This window comes from Phyllostomus discolor, chromosome 2, assembly GCF_004126475.2.
Source record: "Phyllostomus discolor isolate MPI-MPIP mPhyDis1 chromosome 2, mPhyDis1.pri.v3, whole genome shotgun sequence".
Lineage (NCBI taxonomy): Eukaryota > Metazoa > Chordata > Mammalia > Chiroptera > Phyllostomidae > Phyllostomus > Phyllostomus discolor.
In genome coordinates, this window is record NC_040904.2 from 178,133,046 (window position 1) to 178,151,680 (window position 18,635).

An 18,635-nucleotide genomic window follows, 5' to 3' on the forward strand; every position below is an offset into this window, starting at 1 on the left:
TTTTCTGCAGCTCACCCCTTAGAGTGGGAACCTCTGGGAGGCAGGTCTCTGTCTAATTCAGCACCCTCTCCCCAGGGCTAGAAGTTTACCTCCATTAGAATGAAGATGAAATATTTATTGACAGACTGGTTTCAAAGCCCCTGAATAAGTATGCCCATTCTCTAAAACCTTCAACCTTTGCCAACTTCATGACCACCAGGTGACTGCGAGGTGGTTCAGTCTTATGGAAGAGGAATCCATCCTTTCAGACACAGAGAAAATGAGTTCTTGATTTTGAGACACGGTAAGCAACACTGATGGGATGATGCACGATCCCTGAAAAGAGGAGTTTAAATACATTAAAATGCTTATGTGTTAGACTAGCGCATCAAAAACAGCACAAGATTTATAGTCAGACCTTGGCTGCAGTACCGGTTCTGTCCGACAGGTGCTGTGAGATCGAATTTTCAGAGCTGTGCCCTTTTCATGTGTGAGACCGATGTGAGCCCACCCCACGATGCTGCTGTATTGTTAGGTTGGAGGAAAGGGCCCTATAAATACTAAGGTGATTGCTATATAAATGTAAGGTAATTTTTATTTTGTCCTGAAAGGTTTAAGACTATAAAATAGTAAGCCTAATTTTTGTAATGTCATGAAATGTCATGCAAAATACATGTTTAGACAGGCATGCCTGAGGGTCAATTATGAGAAGAAATTCTTTAGTGTCTTTTTAAATTGGAGTTGAGTTTAGGTGACAGTGTCAATTGAGGGAAAAAAGAATATGATTTTAGATTATATTAGGAAATCATAAGAACTTATTGCTATCACATATTTATAATATATATTTACACAATATATATGTATACATATGTAATCATATAAATCACATATAACACCAGTTCATATCTTGATTTTCTTTTTCTGAGTTTTTATGTAGCAATATTTGAAACACTAATATTTAAATTGAAAATAAACTAGAAAAAAATTGTTTCTGGTCTTGTTCTCCTGCCAATGTCCTTCCTTTACAAAGATGTCACATCTGGAAATGAAAATACTCTGCATAATATATATATTTTGATTTAGCATTCTACATCAGCTCAGGCACAATGGAGTGATTGCAATTATCCTAGTGCAGAGCAAGTCTGAGCTTCACTATTTTTTAATGTAACTTCTTGCCTACATCATTGTGAAGCTCTCTTTCTGAATCTGCTTCTTAATTAGATGGTAGCCTGCCAAGTCGCCTACAGCAGATGCAAGTGCTTGTGTTAGAGAGAGAAGAGATCTACAAAAGCACTTACTATTCTCCTCACCCGGGAAGGATCAAAGAGAGGCTGATCTGCGCTGGCCCTGCAGCTAGAGCGGGAGAGGACTGTCAGGTGAGATTTTGCAGAGGAAGACAGGAAATCATCATCTGCTAGTGATTCTCCTTGTATAGGAGGAGACGACTCTCAAAGCCACAGACAGCTCCCTTAGTCTGTGCTTCATAGCATTGTGCCACATCCCCTCACCTGAAGGCCAGAAGGGGGACAGACAGAGTGAGTTACTGCGTCCAAGCTTGCTGAGATGGTAGAGGTGGGTGGAAAGAACCTACAGCCAGAAGAGCAGAGGGATATAGCAAGGGACCATGAGAAAATAGGAAATGGCAGCACCACCAAACTGGCCTGCAAGTGGGAAGATGTTTTCAGATATATTTCAGGCTTTGGGAAGAGAGGAACAAGCAAATAAGGATTCTAAATTAGTGTATACTATTTATCACTGAAGAGTTTCATTGTTTTAAATTGTTATTAATCTCCAAGGCACTCACACTTGTTTTTCCACTATGGAGTAAAATAAAATAAACATGAAGAACATAAGAACCTTTGAAAAAAATGGCTTTCATATACAGTGAAAACCAAATCACAAAGCACTAGTTTAATTTCAGTGATATTGTAGATGTACTCACTGGGGCAATGGCACTGTTGGCAAGTTCAGAATCGCTAAGAAGAAGACAGAATATGGGCAAATGCATCGCAAACACCAGCTTTACTATTCACAAAGCCAACTAAGGGATGAGATTTTAGATGTACAACCAAAAAGGGTTTCTAACACTCTGTAGCCTATCTTCAATATCTAGTGTGGATTAGAGCAGCCCACCTAAAGGAAAGTTGTGGTCTTCACAAGTTTCATGCTGGTCTAGAGCAGAGAGGAAAGAAAGAATGAATCTCTAGTCTTTACTGCTTTTTGATGGCACCTCCCCCAATCAAGAAACAGGAACCAATGAACGTCACCTCTATGGGGAAAAAACTGGGTATTAATCTGAATAGAAGTCCTTCCACCTGAAAGCATGAAGAGGGAAGGGAAGTGGTCCCTTCTTCCCTAAGTTGATAAGATTTATGAAAATCTGACAAGGCAGCTGATGGCAATTGGGAGAACCATGTGAGGTTGCCAGGTGCCTACTTTGAAGGGGACAGAGGTGTTATTGTCCTATGTGCAATGTTTCTTGTATCTTGTATCTTCTTCAATAAATGTCTTTATTTTTCATATTACATGGCTGGATACCTTCTGGACAGACCACACATATTAAAACCAAGAAGTCTGATGTCTTTAGCTTTGTTCTTTCTCTGGATTATTTTGGCTATTTGGTCTTTTGTGATTTCATATGACTTTTAGAATATTTTTAATTCTGTGAAAAGTGCCACTAAAATTTTGACATAAACTGCATTGAATTTGTAGATAGCTTTCATTAGTATGGACATTTTAATAATATTAATTTTTCTGATCCATGAACATGGAATAGCTTTTCAGTTATTTTTGCCTTCTTCAATTTCTTTTGTCAGAATCTTATAATTTCCAACAGAGAGCTTTCACATTCTTGGCTAAATTTATTACTAAGTATTTTATTCTTTTTGATGATGTTGTATATAAGATTTTTTGAATTTCTTTTTCATGTATTTTGTTAGTGTATAGAGGCAAACTGATTTTTTTTTAAGATTTTATTTATTTATTTTTAGAGAGGGAAGGGAGGAAGATAGATAGATAGATAGATAGATAGATAGACAGACAGACAGACAGACAGAGAGAAACATCAATGTGTGGTTGCTGGTGGTTATGGCCTGCAACCCAGGCATGTACCCTGGCTGGGAATTGAACCTGCGACACTTTGGTTCACAGGCAAACTGATTTCTATATGTTCATTTAGTATCCTAAAACTTTACTGTATTTGTTGATTAGTTCCAACAGTTTTTTGGTAGAGTCTTTAGGATTTTCCATATATAAGATTATATCATCTGCAAACACAGTTTTACTTCTTTCTTTTTGATTTGTACGCCCTTCTAAAATTTTGTCTAATTGCTTTGGCAAGGGCCTCCAGTACCATATTGAATAGCAGTAGTGAGAGTGGGTACCCTAGTCTTGTTCCTGATCTTAGATGAAAGTGTTTCAACCTTTCATTGCTGAATATGATGTTAGCTGTGTGTAGTTATGTATAGCTTTTATTATGTTGAGGTATGTTCTATATCCAATTTGTTGAGCGATTTTTTAATATCATGAATAAATGTTGGGTGCTTTTTCTGTACTAACAACATGATAATATAATTTTAACTTCCATTCTATTGGAATGGTAATTTTAACTTCCATTCTATTGGAATCAGTAAATGTGATTTACTGTGGTAAATCACACTTACTGATTTGTATATGTTGAACCATCCCAGGATCCCAGGGATAAATCCCACTTGATCATGGTGTATTTTCGTTTTGAGTTCAGTTTTTCATTTAATTTGATAGTACACATGTTCCTTGACTTATGATGAAGTTACATCTTAAGATCCATTGTAAATTGAAAATATAATTAAGTGGAAATGGGTTTAACACACCTAGTCGACCAAACATCATAGCTTAGCCTCAGTTACCTTAAATGTGCTCAGAACATTTACATTCGCCCACAGTTGGGCAAAATCATCTCTCTGCCATCGACCAGCATCACTGGGGAGCAATGTGATAATACCGTATATTGCTAGCCCAGGGAAAGATTCAAGTTCAAAGTATAGTTTTTACTAACTGTATATTGCTTTTTCACCATCATAAAGCCAGAGATTGTAAGTTAAACCATTGTAAGTCAAGGTCTGTCTGTATTTTGTTGAGAACAGTTATATCTTATTTATCAGGGATACTGGGCTATGATTTTCTTTTCTTGTAGTATCGCTATCTGTCCTGGGTCTCAGGCTAATGCTGGCCTCATAAAGTGAGCCTGGGAGTTTTCCCACCTCTTCGATTTTTTTGGAGAGTTTGCGAAAGATTGGAGTTAATTCTTTAAATGTTTAGTAGATTCATCAGTGAAGCCATCTGGCCCTGGGCTTTTCTCTGATGGCATGTTTTTGATTACTGAATCAATCTCCTTACGTGCATTGGTCTGCCTGATTTTTTATTGCCTTATGATTAGGTCTTGGTGGGTTATATAATTCTAGGTCACGCGCGCTGCTTAATGACAAGGATACATTCTGAGAAATACGTCATTAGGAGATTTCCTCTTTGTGCAAACATCATAGACGGTACTTACCCAAACCCAGATGGCATAGCCTACTACTGTAATTGTATGTGCTCTCCTTTTATGTGACTGGCAGCACAGTGGGATTGTTTACACTCCCATCACCACAAACATATAAATAATGCACTGCACTACCATGTTAGGATAGCTACAACATTGCTAGGTGATAGGACTTTTTCAGTTTCAGGATAATGTTATGGGGCCACCATCATATATGTGGTTTGTCACTGACCAAAATATCATTATGTATGGCCTGGCTGCACTTCTTCTAGGTAGTCCAATTTGGGGTATATAATTTATTTATTATAGTCTCTTTGTATTTCTGTGGTATCAGTCATAATGTCTCCTCTTTCATTTGTAATTTCATTTATTTGAGTCTAAGTATTCTAAGGTATACAAATTGACATAGAATGATTCTTTTAAGAAATTAAAGAAATGCATTATGAATAAATTATTGGTTATTCCTATTCCAAAATTGAAAACTGGAGCTCTGATTAAAGCAAATTTCTAGAACATATTTCTTTGGTGTTTCAGGGAGACCCTGGTGGGCCATTAGTGTGTTGACATGAAAACGATCTCTTTGGCGTCTGTGAAGTCGTCAGCTGGAGAGCTGGCTACACCTGGCCAAGGAAGCTGGGTGTATTTGCCAGGGCAAGTGTCTTCTCAGACTGGATTCAATTCCTCCAAAAAGGTAAATATCTTTCGACATTTATGCGATATCTGATAATTATGAAAACCATTTCTCTTTCTTTAGATTTCTGTCAGCATTAAGAAAGAGATGACTATAAAGTAATATTTTATTTATTTTCATTTTAAAACCCATTAAAGTGCACATTAAAGTTCTGTGAGAATATGTTCTCCCTTAGACAGAGTTATGGCAAAGCTGACTTTTCCTCACGCTGTTTGAACCCTAGACATGCATTCCCCTTTAAGTAAAGCTGCTTTGGTACAGGCTACCTGTTGTCTCTGGGCACTCATTTTTATTTATTTTTTCCCTGTTCTCTCCAGATACAAATCTTGCTTCACTTCAGATGGATAATAAAAGCAAAACCTTAAAAAGGAAACAACTGCCACCACTCATAACTTCAACAGACAGTGCATCTGGGCCAGGTAATGGATATTCATGTTATCCCATTAAAACAGCTAATAAGAATTTAGCAAAAAGCATTCCATGTCCAGGTTCCCTTATTTTCCTTGGAACACTCTAAGCTCTGTGTTTTCATTCTGTTAGCTAGTTCAAGCTGCAAAAGAGGAGAACTGTAATTGTGATGGTCTGGGGATCTTTTCTACTTCATAGATACAGTGGTCTCAGCTTAAAAAACAATAACAATCTTCTGATTGTGAACAACTGCCTGAATTTGAAGTGCATAGAATTATTTTGACCTCTGAGCTATTTATTCCTATATAAACAAAGGTCCTTATACTTTCAGGTATCTTGCTCATAGAAGTCTCCGACTATGAGAACCCCAAGACTAGCCTGAGGGTTACTGTCTCTCTTAATTCTCCCACAATTGTTACTGTCTGTTTTCTAATAGGATTTTAATTTCTAGTGGAGAGCAAAAAGCAGCCTGAGGGTTTGAAGCCTGAAGTAGACTTGTGGGGTGATGAAAATTCTTTGATATCATCATGCTTAGTTCTCTAATGGTCAGGGTCTTCCCCCTTTCATCTAGCTCTTCCCCACTCACTTCCACATACACTCAACTCAGTAGACATTGAGTTGGAGACGAACTGAAAAAGATGCAAGTGAGAGGGGTTGGGGAATTGTTAGATCAATGACTTCAGCAGAAGAAAGGGAAGAGATCTAGTGCTTGGCTGGAGGGTTTGTTCTTAGGTAGGAGCAAAGCGCAGTTCCTCCATAATTGTCAGATGGAAGGCAGAATATTCAGTCACTGACATGGCTGTATGGGGTACATGCAGAGATGTGAGCTTCTGGCATTTTTTTCTAATTGCTTCTGTTTTCCCAACAGATGAAACAGGACATTATGAAGGGAGGTTCAAGGGTTTTAAAAGGAAAAGAAGAGAATGTATGAAAAAGTTCTCTAAAAAAGGTGGCAAAGTGCATAGACTAAGAAAACATAGTAGGATTATTGGGCAGCGTAAAAGCCTCTGAGATTAATGATTATAAATTCAGAAGGAGACCAACCAGTTGGTTTAATTGTACGTTTTCCTCTGTAGATACTGAGTGCTACCATGTAGATGCAGAGCAGGTAGAGAATTCATTCAGTCAGAACGGGTTTTCCCAGGTATGCAAGGGTATAAGGGAAGTGAGAATATGTGTGAAGAAGGGATTAAAACGATGGATCATTGGAATTGACCTAGGAAAGGGGTAAACAAAGATGTGAGATGAGTTAGGGACCAAGGAAGAGGGGATAGGGTAGATCAGCAATTTTCAAGCTTTTTCATGTCATGGCAAAGAAGCATGGAGTACTAAAATTCTTCAGTACACCAAAAAATATATATTTTGCTGACCTGACCAAAAAAATAGGTATAATTTTGATTCATTTGTACTAGACAGTTATTGATGTGTTAGCTATTGACATTTTTAAATTTGACAATCTAAGGGAAAAGAGGTCAGTGCCTCTCACTAACTAGTCAGGTATTACATGTTTTAAAAATTATGCTTTGGCACATCAGTGTGCCATGATATGCCAGTGGAAAATCTCTGAGACAGTTGAATTGCAAGTCTCAAAAGTTGTAAGGAGTGTTAGAGAAACATAAAAGATAGAAGTTTGTGGTTGGAGACAGTGGTGCTTAAAAGTGACATTATGAAAAGCTTGGGTTTTTTTCTAATAAACAGGCCTCTAGGGGCTGACCTTTGGGATAAGGCTGAGGTTGGGTGGGGGAAAGTTGAGAGACTGACAAGCTTCAGTTCTGGAATCATCATCTACATTGTGCGGATGCTGAAATCAGCAACTGTTGGAGGAATAGTGTTGGAGGAAATGTCTGCTAAAATCTAGGAATGAAAAAGAGTAACTTAGAGACCAATTGTGGGTGATACGGTCTGACAACACAAGAGTTGAAGAGTCAAAACAGAAGTCAGAGTCATATTTACATTAAAATGAAATCTGGAGCCCTGACTGGTGTGGCTCAGTCAACTGAGTGCCAGCCTGTGAACCAAAGGTCACTGGTTCGATTTCCAGTGAGTTGGTGCCATTAGTTGCAGGCCAGGTCCCCAGTTGGGGGCGTGCAAAAGGCAAAACAAATCTCTCACACATCGATGTTTCTCTCCTTCTGTTTCTCCCTCTCTTCCTCCCTCTCTAACAATAAATAAATATAATATTTAAAGAAATGAAATCTGGAATTGGGGTTGAGATAGAAAGCCAACTTAGGTCCAGGATTCTAAAACCTAATGGTTTCAATGGGTTGAGTTAAATGACTAATTCAATGAGTCCCTAAGTAATTTAATGCAGGTAAAGCACTGAGAATATGGGTGGCATGAGCAGGGAGAAGGGTCAATAAGTGGTAGTGATGGTCACAATGGAATGTGTTCTTTGACCTATCCCATTCAGGCTACTAGAAAATAAATATTGTTAATATGTAGAGAAGATATTTCTTCCTTGTATATGTTCAGAAATTCTTACACATGCCAAAGAACTTGGAAAGTTTTACATGTGAAACTGTATAGTTTTATTTTAGTTCTAGGACTATTGTATGAGAGAAAACGTTAGGACTATGCCACATTTAACACCCACCTGCTCTCACCACTTGTTTTTTACATAATGGAACTAATGAATCTTAGCTATTTTTTAATTGTTCCCCATTTATAAAAAGCAGTGACTGGTTGGAAACTCATGCAGTTATATGATTTGGCTCCTTCTCCAGGCAGATTTGTCACAGAGGATTCATGTAGAGAGGAAAAAACGATGGAAAAGATTGGAAAGACATATTAGGGGCAGACTGTGAAAGACATTGTAAGGTGCACTACTTCAGTTGCTCTAAACAAAGAACTCAGTTCTTCTGTTTCATACACTGTGCCCAGATTAGAGGGCATGGTAGGGGAAGATTAGAGACTGGTAAATCAGTTAGGTTACTATTAAGTCAAAGTAGATTTAATAAACCTATGAATTACATTATCGTAGCCATATAAATGAAAAGGAGAATTTGCAGAGAAGCAACAGAAGACTGGGCGGTGGAGTAGCATCCTGAATTCTTGCAGCATTTTATTTCCCTCCTACCACCCTTTGTCTCTACTTGCTTACATTATTAATTTTTCTACATAGAACATATATCATCATGTATATATTAATTAACAGGTACTCACACATTAAAACATGTTAATTTAAATATGAATATTTCAATATATAATTGCTCAGAAGATTTTTATCAAGGGACTAAATAGGCATAAGGGAAGAAGGAACAGTCAAGGATGTAGCCTGAAGAAGGAGACGCTGGTTACAAAGTCAGTGGGCCACAGAGCTACTGGCATCTGAAGCTCTGCAGGTATCCCCGCAGGTCTAATGGTGGCCTTGAACTTACAAATAAGTCAGAGAAATGAGAGATATTCATGAGCTTTCAGCAAATTCTCCTTTTCTCGACCTCAGTCACAAACTGCATGCATGTAATCATTAGTCCCAGTAGGATAAATGCTCAGTGAAATTAGCGAAGATTTGGGAACAGATCTTTAGCTGCATCTCAAAGAAGGAAAGAGATAAAAACATGCTGGGAGTAGAGACTGTAAGCCACTGTGCATTTTCTAAGAAATTTTAAAAATTCAGTTAAAAGTCATTTTACATCATTATAATTTAAATTCTATTCTTGCAATCTCATTTCAAGAAAATAGGACACATTAAATGGGATGATCTTTTTTACTGAAGAACTTGTAACGAAGTGTAGTAAAGTGTTACTTTTCTTCTTGTAAACCTAAATTTTTCAAGTTTGTGATAGAACCTCATTTTTCTCGGCTTTGCTTATGTTGCTCCCTGGTGTCTGTGGGTTCTGAACTGCAGGCTGTTCCTCTGAAGTGGAGCTAGAGGAGCCCAGAGGCTCTTGTTCAACTCCAAGGTATCCACTGGATTATCAGGGAAAACTGGAATGTTCTTGGGTGCTCAGAGTCTCCCCAAGCAGAATGGCAAAATTTACGGTAGAGTACCTGTCACTCCCTGGGTCTCATTTGTGTCAAGACTCAGTCCTGACTATTTATGAAGAAGGCCACAGTGAGAGGAGGATGTCAGGTAATCCTTACCGGTGTTTAAACTTCGGGCTGAACTCTCTTCTGGAGAGGCAGTTCTTAGACTTGATAATAATACTTCCAAAATGGTGATCCACACAATAGGCATGCCTTTTTCCCTAGACACACCTAATATGTTCAAAACCTACAAAACAGGTATACTAAAGGTTGAGTATGTGTGTTTGTATTTTATTGTTTGTATAGTCAAGGGAAAAAGGACAAAAGAGACAGACTTCTTCAAACATACTAAAACCATGCCTGAACTGTGTATATGTAGGAGTCAAGATGGTTAAAAATGGGGGGTGGGAAGGTAGTGTTGAATTTTAAAATGAAGCAAAATACATTAAAGGCTTTTAAAATGTCAGAATTAAAAACATTGTTCGTAACATGCCCCCGTCATTTTATTTCATGTGCCAGCAAACCCATTTTTGTTCAACAAAACAAAGTTGCCATGTCTTATTTGTGTAGGTGTAGTACAGGCCTTTTGTCTCTCAGCAAAGAGGAAAGTGTTGGAAATAGTATGGTTAATGTGGAATCCTGGAATGAGAATAAGTTTGTGTGTATGGTACACACACCTATGCATATGCCCGATTCAGGAGTACATGGAGGCCTGCAAAATTGCTTTGAAAGTGAGATTGTTTTCTTAGGCTCACATTAGGGTGAGAGGTTAAATCATTGACTTAAAAGGCACACACAATTTTTTCACATTTTTAAAATTGTTGTTCGAGCACAGTTGTCTCCATTTTCCCTCCATCACTCTCTCCACCCCAGCCATCCCCACCTCTCACTCTTGATCCAAACTCCCCTTTGGTTTTGTCTGTGTGTCCTTTACACATGTTCCTGACAACCCTTCTCCCTTCTCCCCCCATTATCTTCTTCCACCTCCCCTCTGGTTACTGTCAGTTTGTTCTTAATTTCAATGTCTCTGGTTATATTTTACTTGCTTGTTTTGTTGGTTAGGTTCCACTTATAGGTGAGATCATATGGTATTTGTCTTTCACCACCTGACTTATTTTACTTAGCATAATGCTCTCCAGTTCCATCCATGCTGTCTCAAAGGGTAGGAGCTCCTTCTTTCTTTCTGCTGTGTAGTACTCCATCATGTAAATGTAGTTTTTTGCTCCATTCATCTATGAGTTCAGCAAGATGGCGGAGGAGTGAGTGGAAGCACTGCCCCCAAGAGAAAGGCACACACATTTGTTAAAGGGATCTTTCTTTCAAAATACTATCTCATTTAGACTTCAGAAAAACTATTAACTGGCCTGTTCACTATGGACACCTTTCCCCTACAATCAGACCATCTTTCCCACACCTTTTAAAACTGCTCAAGATCTTCTCCTTATAGCTGGATGGAGTAAAATCCAAATCCTAGCACACCTTTCCCCTCTCAGCCCCTTAACTCCACATGCTCTGGGCACTTTCATTCTCACCTGAAGGCCCTCGTGTACCTACTTTGCCCAGCTGTCCAAAGAGCATCTTCTCATCCTTGTCCCCACCCTCAAGTGTTGACTAGAATGTCACCTTTCTAATGAGTCCTACCTTGATTGACATAAATTGCATCACCTCCTGCCTGTGTACTTAGTGCCCTTTTCTTAGCACTAAGAAAGGGCACTATATAAGACTTCTCATATATTTTGTGGGGTTTTTTTCATGCCTGTGCCTTCCCCTTTGAATGTGAGCTCCCCGAGGGCTGAAACTTTTGTCTCTTCACTTCAAGAATCCCTGGTGCCTAGAACAGTACCTGATACATGGAAGACACATGGAATAAATGAATGAATGAATGAACGAACGAAAAATCACCTCCTCAAAGACGCCTTTCAGTCAAAAGTGACATCATTTATTCCCTCCTGACAATCAGTTTCTATCACATTCTGCTAGTTATTTCATGTTCAGCCTCCATCTGTATGTGAAATCATCTTCATTTACCTGACTAAAACAAAAGCTTCACAAGAGCAGGGATCTTGCTATTTATTCTGTTCCCTTCTGTATCTCCCCAAATTAGTATAACACCTAAAGACTCAGAACATTTTTCACGTGAATGCGTACTGCTAAACCACTCTTCAGAAAGGCTAAATCAATTTTTGCTGCCATTAGAAATACACGGGAGCCTCTCCCACCATGCCCGTAAACTCATATGTCAGTTTGACAGGCACTTTTACTTTTCAAAAATATTAAGGGGGATATATATTTTTCATATATCGCTTAGCTATTTGTACTTTTTATTTTTGTCATTGTCATCCATTTTTAAGTATTATTCTTTTTATTGGTTTATAAAAGTTTTTATATATAAAGACATTTTTTCTTTATTACAAGTTGCAAGTGCTTATTTATAAAGTTGTGATTTGCTTTTAAATTTTATTATATGTTAGTGTAAACATTCTAAATTTTATTTGATTAAATATCTTCATGCATATCTCTGATCTGTGACTTATCCCATTGCTTTTACATTTAAAAAATAATTCATCCTGAGTTCTGGAAAAAAATTAATGAAAAATTTACTTTTTTAGTCTTGCTAAAATGTATGATATAATAAAGCAATGTTATATCTGTTTCTTTTTTAAAAAGTTATTTTCCCTCCAATTTATATCACTATCTTTATTATATAGTAGGTTCTCATATAGAAAGACACATTTTTCAGGACAAACTTTCCTCTGTCATTATAACCAATTGAAAAACATGCTTGACTTTTATATGGACTAACTGAGGAACCACTATAATTTTTCAACCTAGCATTTGTTTGCTTTGAAATTTTCATCTTGATCTTTTTAGAATTGTTTTGTCACTTCAGATAGCTAGCAGAACTGCAAGACTGTAATGGAAACATTACCCCTCATTCAAGCTGGATAGTATTCTTCTCCACTGCAAAGTGCTATCTTTTCCCCTCTGGGTGCCAGCAATTCATTCAAGAGCTGCATTTATCTCTACTTGCTATAAATAAATATGTGCTCATTCTTCAAATAGTACTTCAACATGATTTACCCAAATATGTTACACCAACTAATTTTTTTTCCTTCTTGGATGTAACCTCCTCTCTCTCTTCCTCTCTGCAAGCATTTGTGGAGCACCTACTATAGACCAGAGACCAGCTCTTCTTGGTTCTGGGAATCCAGTAATGAACAAATGAACAAAAAGTCTTTTCCTTATTAAGCTTATGTTCTAGTGGGGAGAGGATGCATAACAGGATAAATAAAATGTATAATGTATTATGTGGATGAGCTAAAGGGAGGGAGATGAAATGAGGAGGGGGGGAAGTAGTATCTGGGACATGGGTACCACATAGCTGTGCGTAGTCTAGGCAGCAAATGTCTTTCTCAATAGAAGGCATCTAAATAAGTGTTATGGAATGGTACAGCATCATTCCAATAGTAGGTGAGTTTGATGCTAAAAAACTGACAGTTTGTTTTCATATTTTCTTAATCAGCCCTCTGAATTGTTTTAGAATCATGATTATAACTTTTCCCATCTTTGTCTTCAGGCTCTCAAAGTAAAGCAATCAGAAGAAAGACTGATTGATATATAGGGAAAAAATAAACTTTCAGATAGAAAAAGTTTTCTGTTATGGATCTTCATGATGAAATATTTTTAATAATTAGGTTAATTTTGTAGGAGAAAAATGGCATATCACCATCGTATAAAGATAAAACAGTTTCCTGCCTACTGCCCTTCAAGGAGCCACGTGACACAGTAGAGTAGGCTACCATGGTATCTGATTCATGGGCCTGGGTCCGACCCCCCCCCCCCTCAGCACTGCAGTCTGTGACTTTGGGCGAGTCACTTGAGTTCTGGAACCCTGTTTCCTTATGTTGTGAATTAGAGTAGATTTCTACCTTATGGGTACACACTTGTAACTAATAGACAAATAAGACCCAGGGATCTAATAATGCACAGTATAGTGAATATAGTCAGTAATATTGTATTCTAATCAACAAACTTACTAAAGTACTGGATATCGATTATTTCTACCACAAAAAAAGGAGAAATAATTATGCAATGTGGTCGAGGAACTAACTATTGCTACAACTGCCATAATATTACAATATATAAGTGTACCAAATCAACACATTGTATCCCTTAAATTTACACCATGTTACACTGAGTTACAAAACCTTGAGTCCTTGTTTTTTACCAAATTTGATTTTTTTTTAACATAGGTGAATTACGTGGAAGAAAGCTTTACCCAATGATTTTCATGAGTTCCGGACCGCTGGTGAGGGTGACATTTCATTCCCTATACAAGGCACTTTGGGCATAAGTTATATTGTTTTCAGAGTCCAAGGTATGTTTGGCCATTGTAAAAATTTATACAGTTTAAAGTCAATGCTTTTATTTTTAGAAATATTCAAAGCTTGTACGTTGTGTAAGAAGTCATGTTTCTGTGGGCAATGAGTTAAGTGTGAGGCGATTGAGGTTGGTCAGGCCCAATAGAGAAAGTGCTCCGTGGGCCACTGGACTGACTGGTAAACCATCCAGAATTGTGATTTCTGGGCACAGCTAAGATATGTGGGGTGCAAAACAATGTTTTCAATTGTGATTGCGGTTTTACACCACAGAGAGCCTTTTCTGAGGCCATAATTCTCGTAGGTCAGAAGATCTGGGTTTGAAATGTTGGCTGGCTCTGGACCGGTTGTTATCTCTCTATCAGAGTTTTCTTTAGAGTAATATTATAATAATAAAAGGTTAGAATGAGTTTTAAAACAAACTACACAAATATTGGATGCTAGCATTATAAATGTAACCTCTATGGAATTCAGAGTTATCTGTCAGATTGCATTTTAGAGCATGTGATTAGTGAGGATTTTCTACTCTTGATGAGCATAGGTAACTGAAAGCTTGTTTCTCTCCTTGGCACCAAAAATCACTGCAAACATATATCTGGGGGAAAGTTCAGTAAATAATAAAGAAGAGCATGCATATCACATGAAAAGTTTTTTCCCCCCGAAACACTATGTTAAGAATGTTGGTTTCAGATGGAACTGTGCATGGGACCAGCATTGCCTGCATTTACCTCGCATTACCTCCCATGGGCCCTGGACTGTGCCAAACACAGTTCCAAGGGAGGGGCTGGTTCTCTGTGTCTTTGCACGTTTCAGGTAGAGACGTGTCAGGGACACTCACCACCTACTGTTAACTTTTTTAGAGAAGAAAATTTGCAGCTTTGATCTGAAAAGGCATATAACAAACCTTTTAAAAATAAGTTTTATTCTCATTTCCTTTTCTTTCTTTATTTCTAGGTCCAAAAGTCAGTAAAATAACCAGACTTCCTCAGAGTTCAAACCAGGAGCATGTGGCCACTCGTAACAATGTTATTCTGACCAAACCAGTAGGAATCATACAGATCCCAAGATATTTTCGCAGAACTACTAGGACATGAGGAGGATTGTTAATTATGATGAAGGAAGTATATGAAGGATTACTTGACAGGTAGCAACCCTTAGTATGTGCCTGAAGCATTATTTTTCACCTGATCTGAAGCCTTTAATATACAAAAGCTTGATTGTAAGATTATTCCCATTAATAAATTGTACTTTTGAATTAAAGAGATCATTTATCAGGCAAAGTAGAAATTCAAATCTGAAAGAGTTTTAGAGATTAAAAAATATATGTAGAATCTTCTAGCACTTAGTAGGTACTCAATAGGTAGTTCTTAAATTTTCAGAATTTTCCTGGGATTAAACAATAAGATAAATTTAAACAGATAAATAAAAATGAAGTTTTATGTAGTATCAATCTGAAGTAAATTTATGTGATTTGGGGGAGTTTGAGAAAATTCAGACAAGAGTAGATCCCTAACTCTAAGAGACTGCCAGTCAGAATTCAGAGTACTTTACATGATTAACCAGCCATTCACCATGGTGGGTGAATTTACTTAAACCTTTTGACCAAGTAAGTATTAGAGAATCTTTTTTTAATTGTTGCCAGTTAAAGTAGAAATCTTTCTTTCACCCAAGCACAAAGAAGCAGATATAAAAACTAAGGCAAACTAAGTCAATTACAGTGAGGCATTAAATTCTGAACAAAGTAAATAACAGTACAGGCTGTTCAGAAATCATTTCTGACGTTCTTCCATCTGTGCCGTAGATGCCACTGGAGGTTGTTAACCCCTCCAAATCACATCATTCGCCTAGACATTATCAACTTCCAGATGAAAGCGACAGCCTTGGCCTGCTAGGGTCACCTGAGGGTTATGAAGGACTTGGATCAGGCAAAAAAATTAATAGGTAACTAGTCTCCCATGAAAAACTATGTTTTTTATTTTATTTTATTAAATATTCTTAAACTGTTTTATATTCAGAGTATGGCTTACAGGTGATATAAATTCATCTCTTATATGATATTGAAATAGGTTACTGTTTTGATTTCTAAAAATTTATAATTGAGATTAACCAAATAGTCCCTTCAATTAAATTGAAAACTGAACCCAACTAACTCTATGCTGCTTACTTGGGTCATACCTAGATTAAACTTGCCCAGAGATACCAAAAATAAAGGATAAATAATGCAGTTTTATACAAACATAGCATAAGAAAATTGAGACTATAACATCAATTAAGCAAAATACTATTTATAAGAAAAGGCATTAAATGGGTTTGTCAACTAGATAGTAACCAGAAACCTGATTACAGTGACAAATTTATTATTCTAAAGAGAGAGAGAAAGAGAGAGAGAGAGAGAAATATCTAGAGGTATGTGGATACATAAGTTCAACAGTTCAACTCTGCTGAGACTGAAGTTACTGCAGTTTTCTTGGCCTTTTCCTAATAGTTCCACAATGACGATTTCAGTCCTTGCCATTACCCTGGAGAAAAAAGGGAGAAGGGGCATGGGGAAGGATTATCACCATAGACAAAGCAAACGCATTTCCTGGAATCCTGTGGCAGGTTTAAGTTTCTTTGACCAGTTTCACCACTTGGCCACAGGGGACTGGGTGAAGGGAGATGGAAACAGGGTTTAGGCTAGTGGACCAACGGTACTGGATGCGATGGGATCTGATGGTCCTGGGTTCAAATCTCAGTTCTACCACCTGGTAGTTCAATGTCTTTGGGATTGTTCCCAAAGCTTTCTAAGACTCAGCTTCCTCATTTGTGACATGCAGTAATATCTACCTGTTGCTTTTCATGTGCTTCATGAGAACGAACACCCCACCATCACTGCCACATACTCGTACACGTGGACTATAAATTTCCAGTATACTTAAAAATACAGACACCTACTGACAAGGTGCCTGCCCAGCGGGAGAGCATATATGGCATTTTGCTGGACTTTGACTTCCTGAAAATGAAAAACAACCCAGATGCCAGAGTTGATAAATCAGTCAATTGTGAAACCACTGTCGCTTTTTCCTTTGGACTTACATTACCATCCCAGAGGGAATATTAATAAATGCAGAGCTTCCCTGGTTCCTGAGACAACTTTGCATCAAAAGCATCATAGCTTCTTGTGGGGAGAGGTAGGATCTGGGCCCAGCATCCTTATAAATTATCTGTGCTTCATCCTTTCTTGCCTTACAAAACACCTGCTATTTGAACTGCCTCATAAGGTGGTTTTGAGAATTTAATAACAATGTATGTTAATTAATATAAAAGAAACCAAGCTTTTGCTGTGTTTGAGCTAGAAATATACATTCCTATTTCTATCCTTTAAACTGTGCTGCTCGGAAGAAAAGATTAGACTGTTGTTTCCCTATTGTCTTTCCATGCATGAGTTGTCTGAGTACCCAGTTTGGAAGAACAAAGAAATATAGAAAAGCAGGGCGATAGTACATCAGCTGTATCAGTTATAATTCATAATGTTAATGAACTATATACCTATTCTTTACTTAGAATTAGTTCTTAAAACATATGCACTACTTCCCATCTCCACTCCAAAAAGTTGTAATGACCCTATTTCAATTTTTGCAAGTAAATTTTACAAGCTCCAGGAGCTAACTCAGTGCTTGAGGTCAATAGGTTGTTCAATGAATATTTAACATTACCAAGTACTATGATTTATCCCTATAATGCAAGGGTCATTTTTTTAATATTGAAAAATATGTGTCATATAACTAGGTCAAATTAAGAAAACTAGGTATAAATTAATTACACAGCAATTATACCTTTAAAGTCATACCAGTAAAAAGTAGTTAACAGATGTAATGGAAAAATGACTTTGATTATAGTTAACAACAAAAACTTTAAAGATAGGAATAACCCTAAAATAATACATGAGATATGTCATCAAATGTAAAACTTGAAACACACATACACATCCACCACACCCCCCAACCCCCTCCCCCCAACACACAGATCAGAATAGAGAAAGGTAGCATGTTCTAATACTGGAAGACAGAATTAACATTAATTTACCCCAAATTAATTTACAAATATATTTCCTAACAAAGTTCCAATGGGAATTTTTTTTGAGACTGAGGAAGAAATTAATAATAACTCTAAAGTTTATTCTTAAGATAAATAGCACTAGCTGAAAATGTTTTTCTGGGGGTGGGGAAAGACCAGATGAAACAAATCAGGTATTAAAACATACTTTGGAGTAATGATAATCAAAACAGTGTAGTGCTAGAACAAGAAGAGACACACAGGAGTGGACCAGAAGGGAAATCAGAAATATAGACATTAATATGTAAATTTGGCATTATAAATCAGAGAGGAAAATAAATTATATTTTCATCATATCATAGAAGAGCGGATTAAAGAGTTAAACATTTTTTCCTCAGCCTTTAAATGTATAAAATATAAGTAATTATTTTAACTATGGATGGAGAAGGATCTTATCATATAAAAGCAATAAAAGAGAACAGAAATTATCAATAAGTTCCTATATAATTGAAACCTTTGCTCTAACCAAAACCAAATTTAAAAAGCAAGTAAGTGGCATTTTCAACAACTCTGAGAAAAGATTAAGGTAATTAACATAGAAAATCTTAAAATCAGTATTAGAAAAGCTCAAATCTGTAAAAATGAATGTGTAGGT

General features: G+C 37.1%; 1 protein-coding gene across 1 annotated transcript in view; it reads left to right on the plus strand.

Annotated features, from left to right (window-relative positions):
- The window catches only part of OVCH1 (ovochymase 1), a 38,858-nt gene extending 22,964 nt beyond the window's left edge, over positions 1-15,894 (plus strand). Inside the window, 8 exon segments of the mRNA XM_036016767.1 lie at positions 1,208-1,355; positions 5,036-5,192; positions 5,435-5,611; positions 9,448-9,672; positions 13,820-13,897; positions 13,900-13,944; positions 14,900-15,047; positions 15,747-15,894. Of these exon segments, the coding sequence (XP_035872660.1) occupies positions 1,208-1,355; positions 5,036-5,192; positions 5,435-5,611; positions 9,448-9,672; positions 13,820-13,897; positions 13,900-13,944; positions 14,900-15,047; positions 15,747-15,894 (1,126 nt within the window).
- Positions 15,895-18,635: the final 2,741 nt, after the last annotated feature.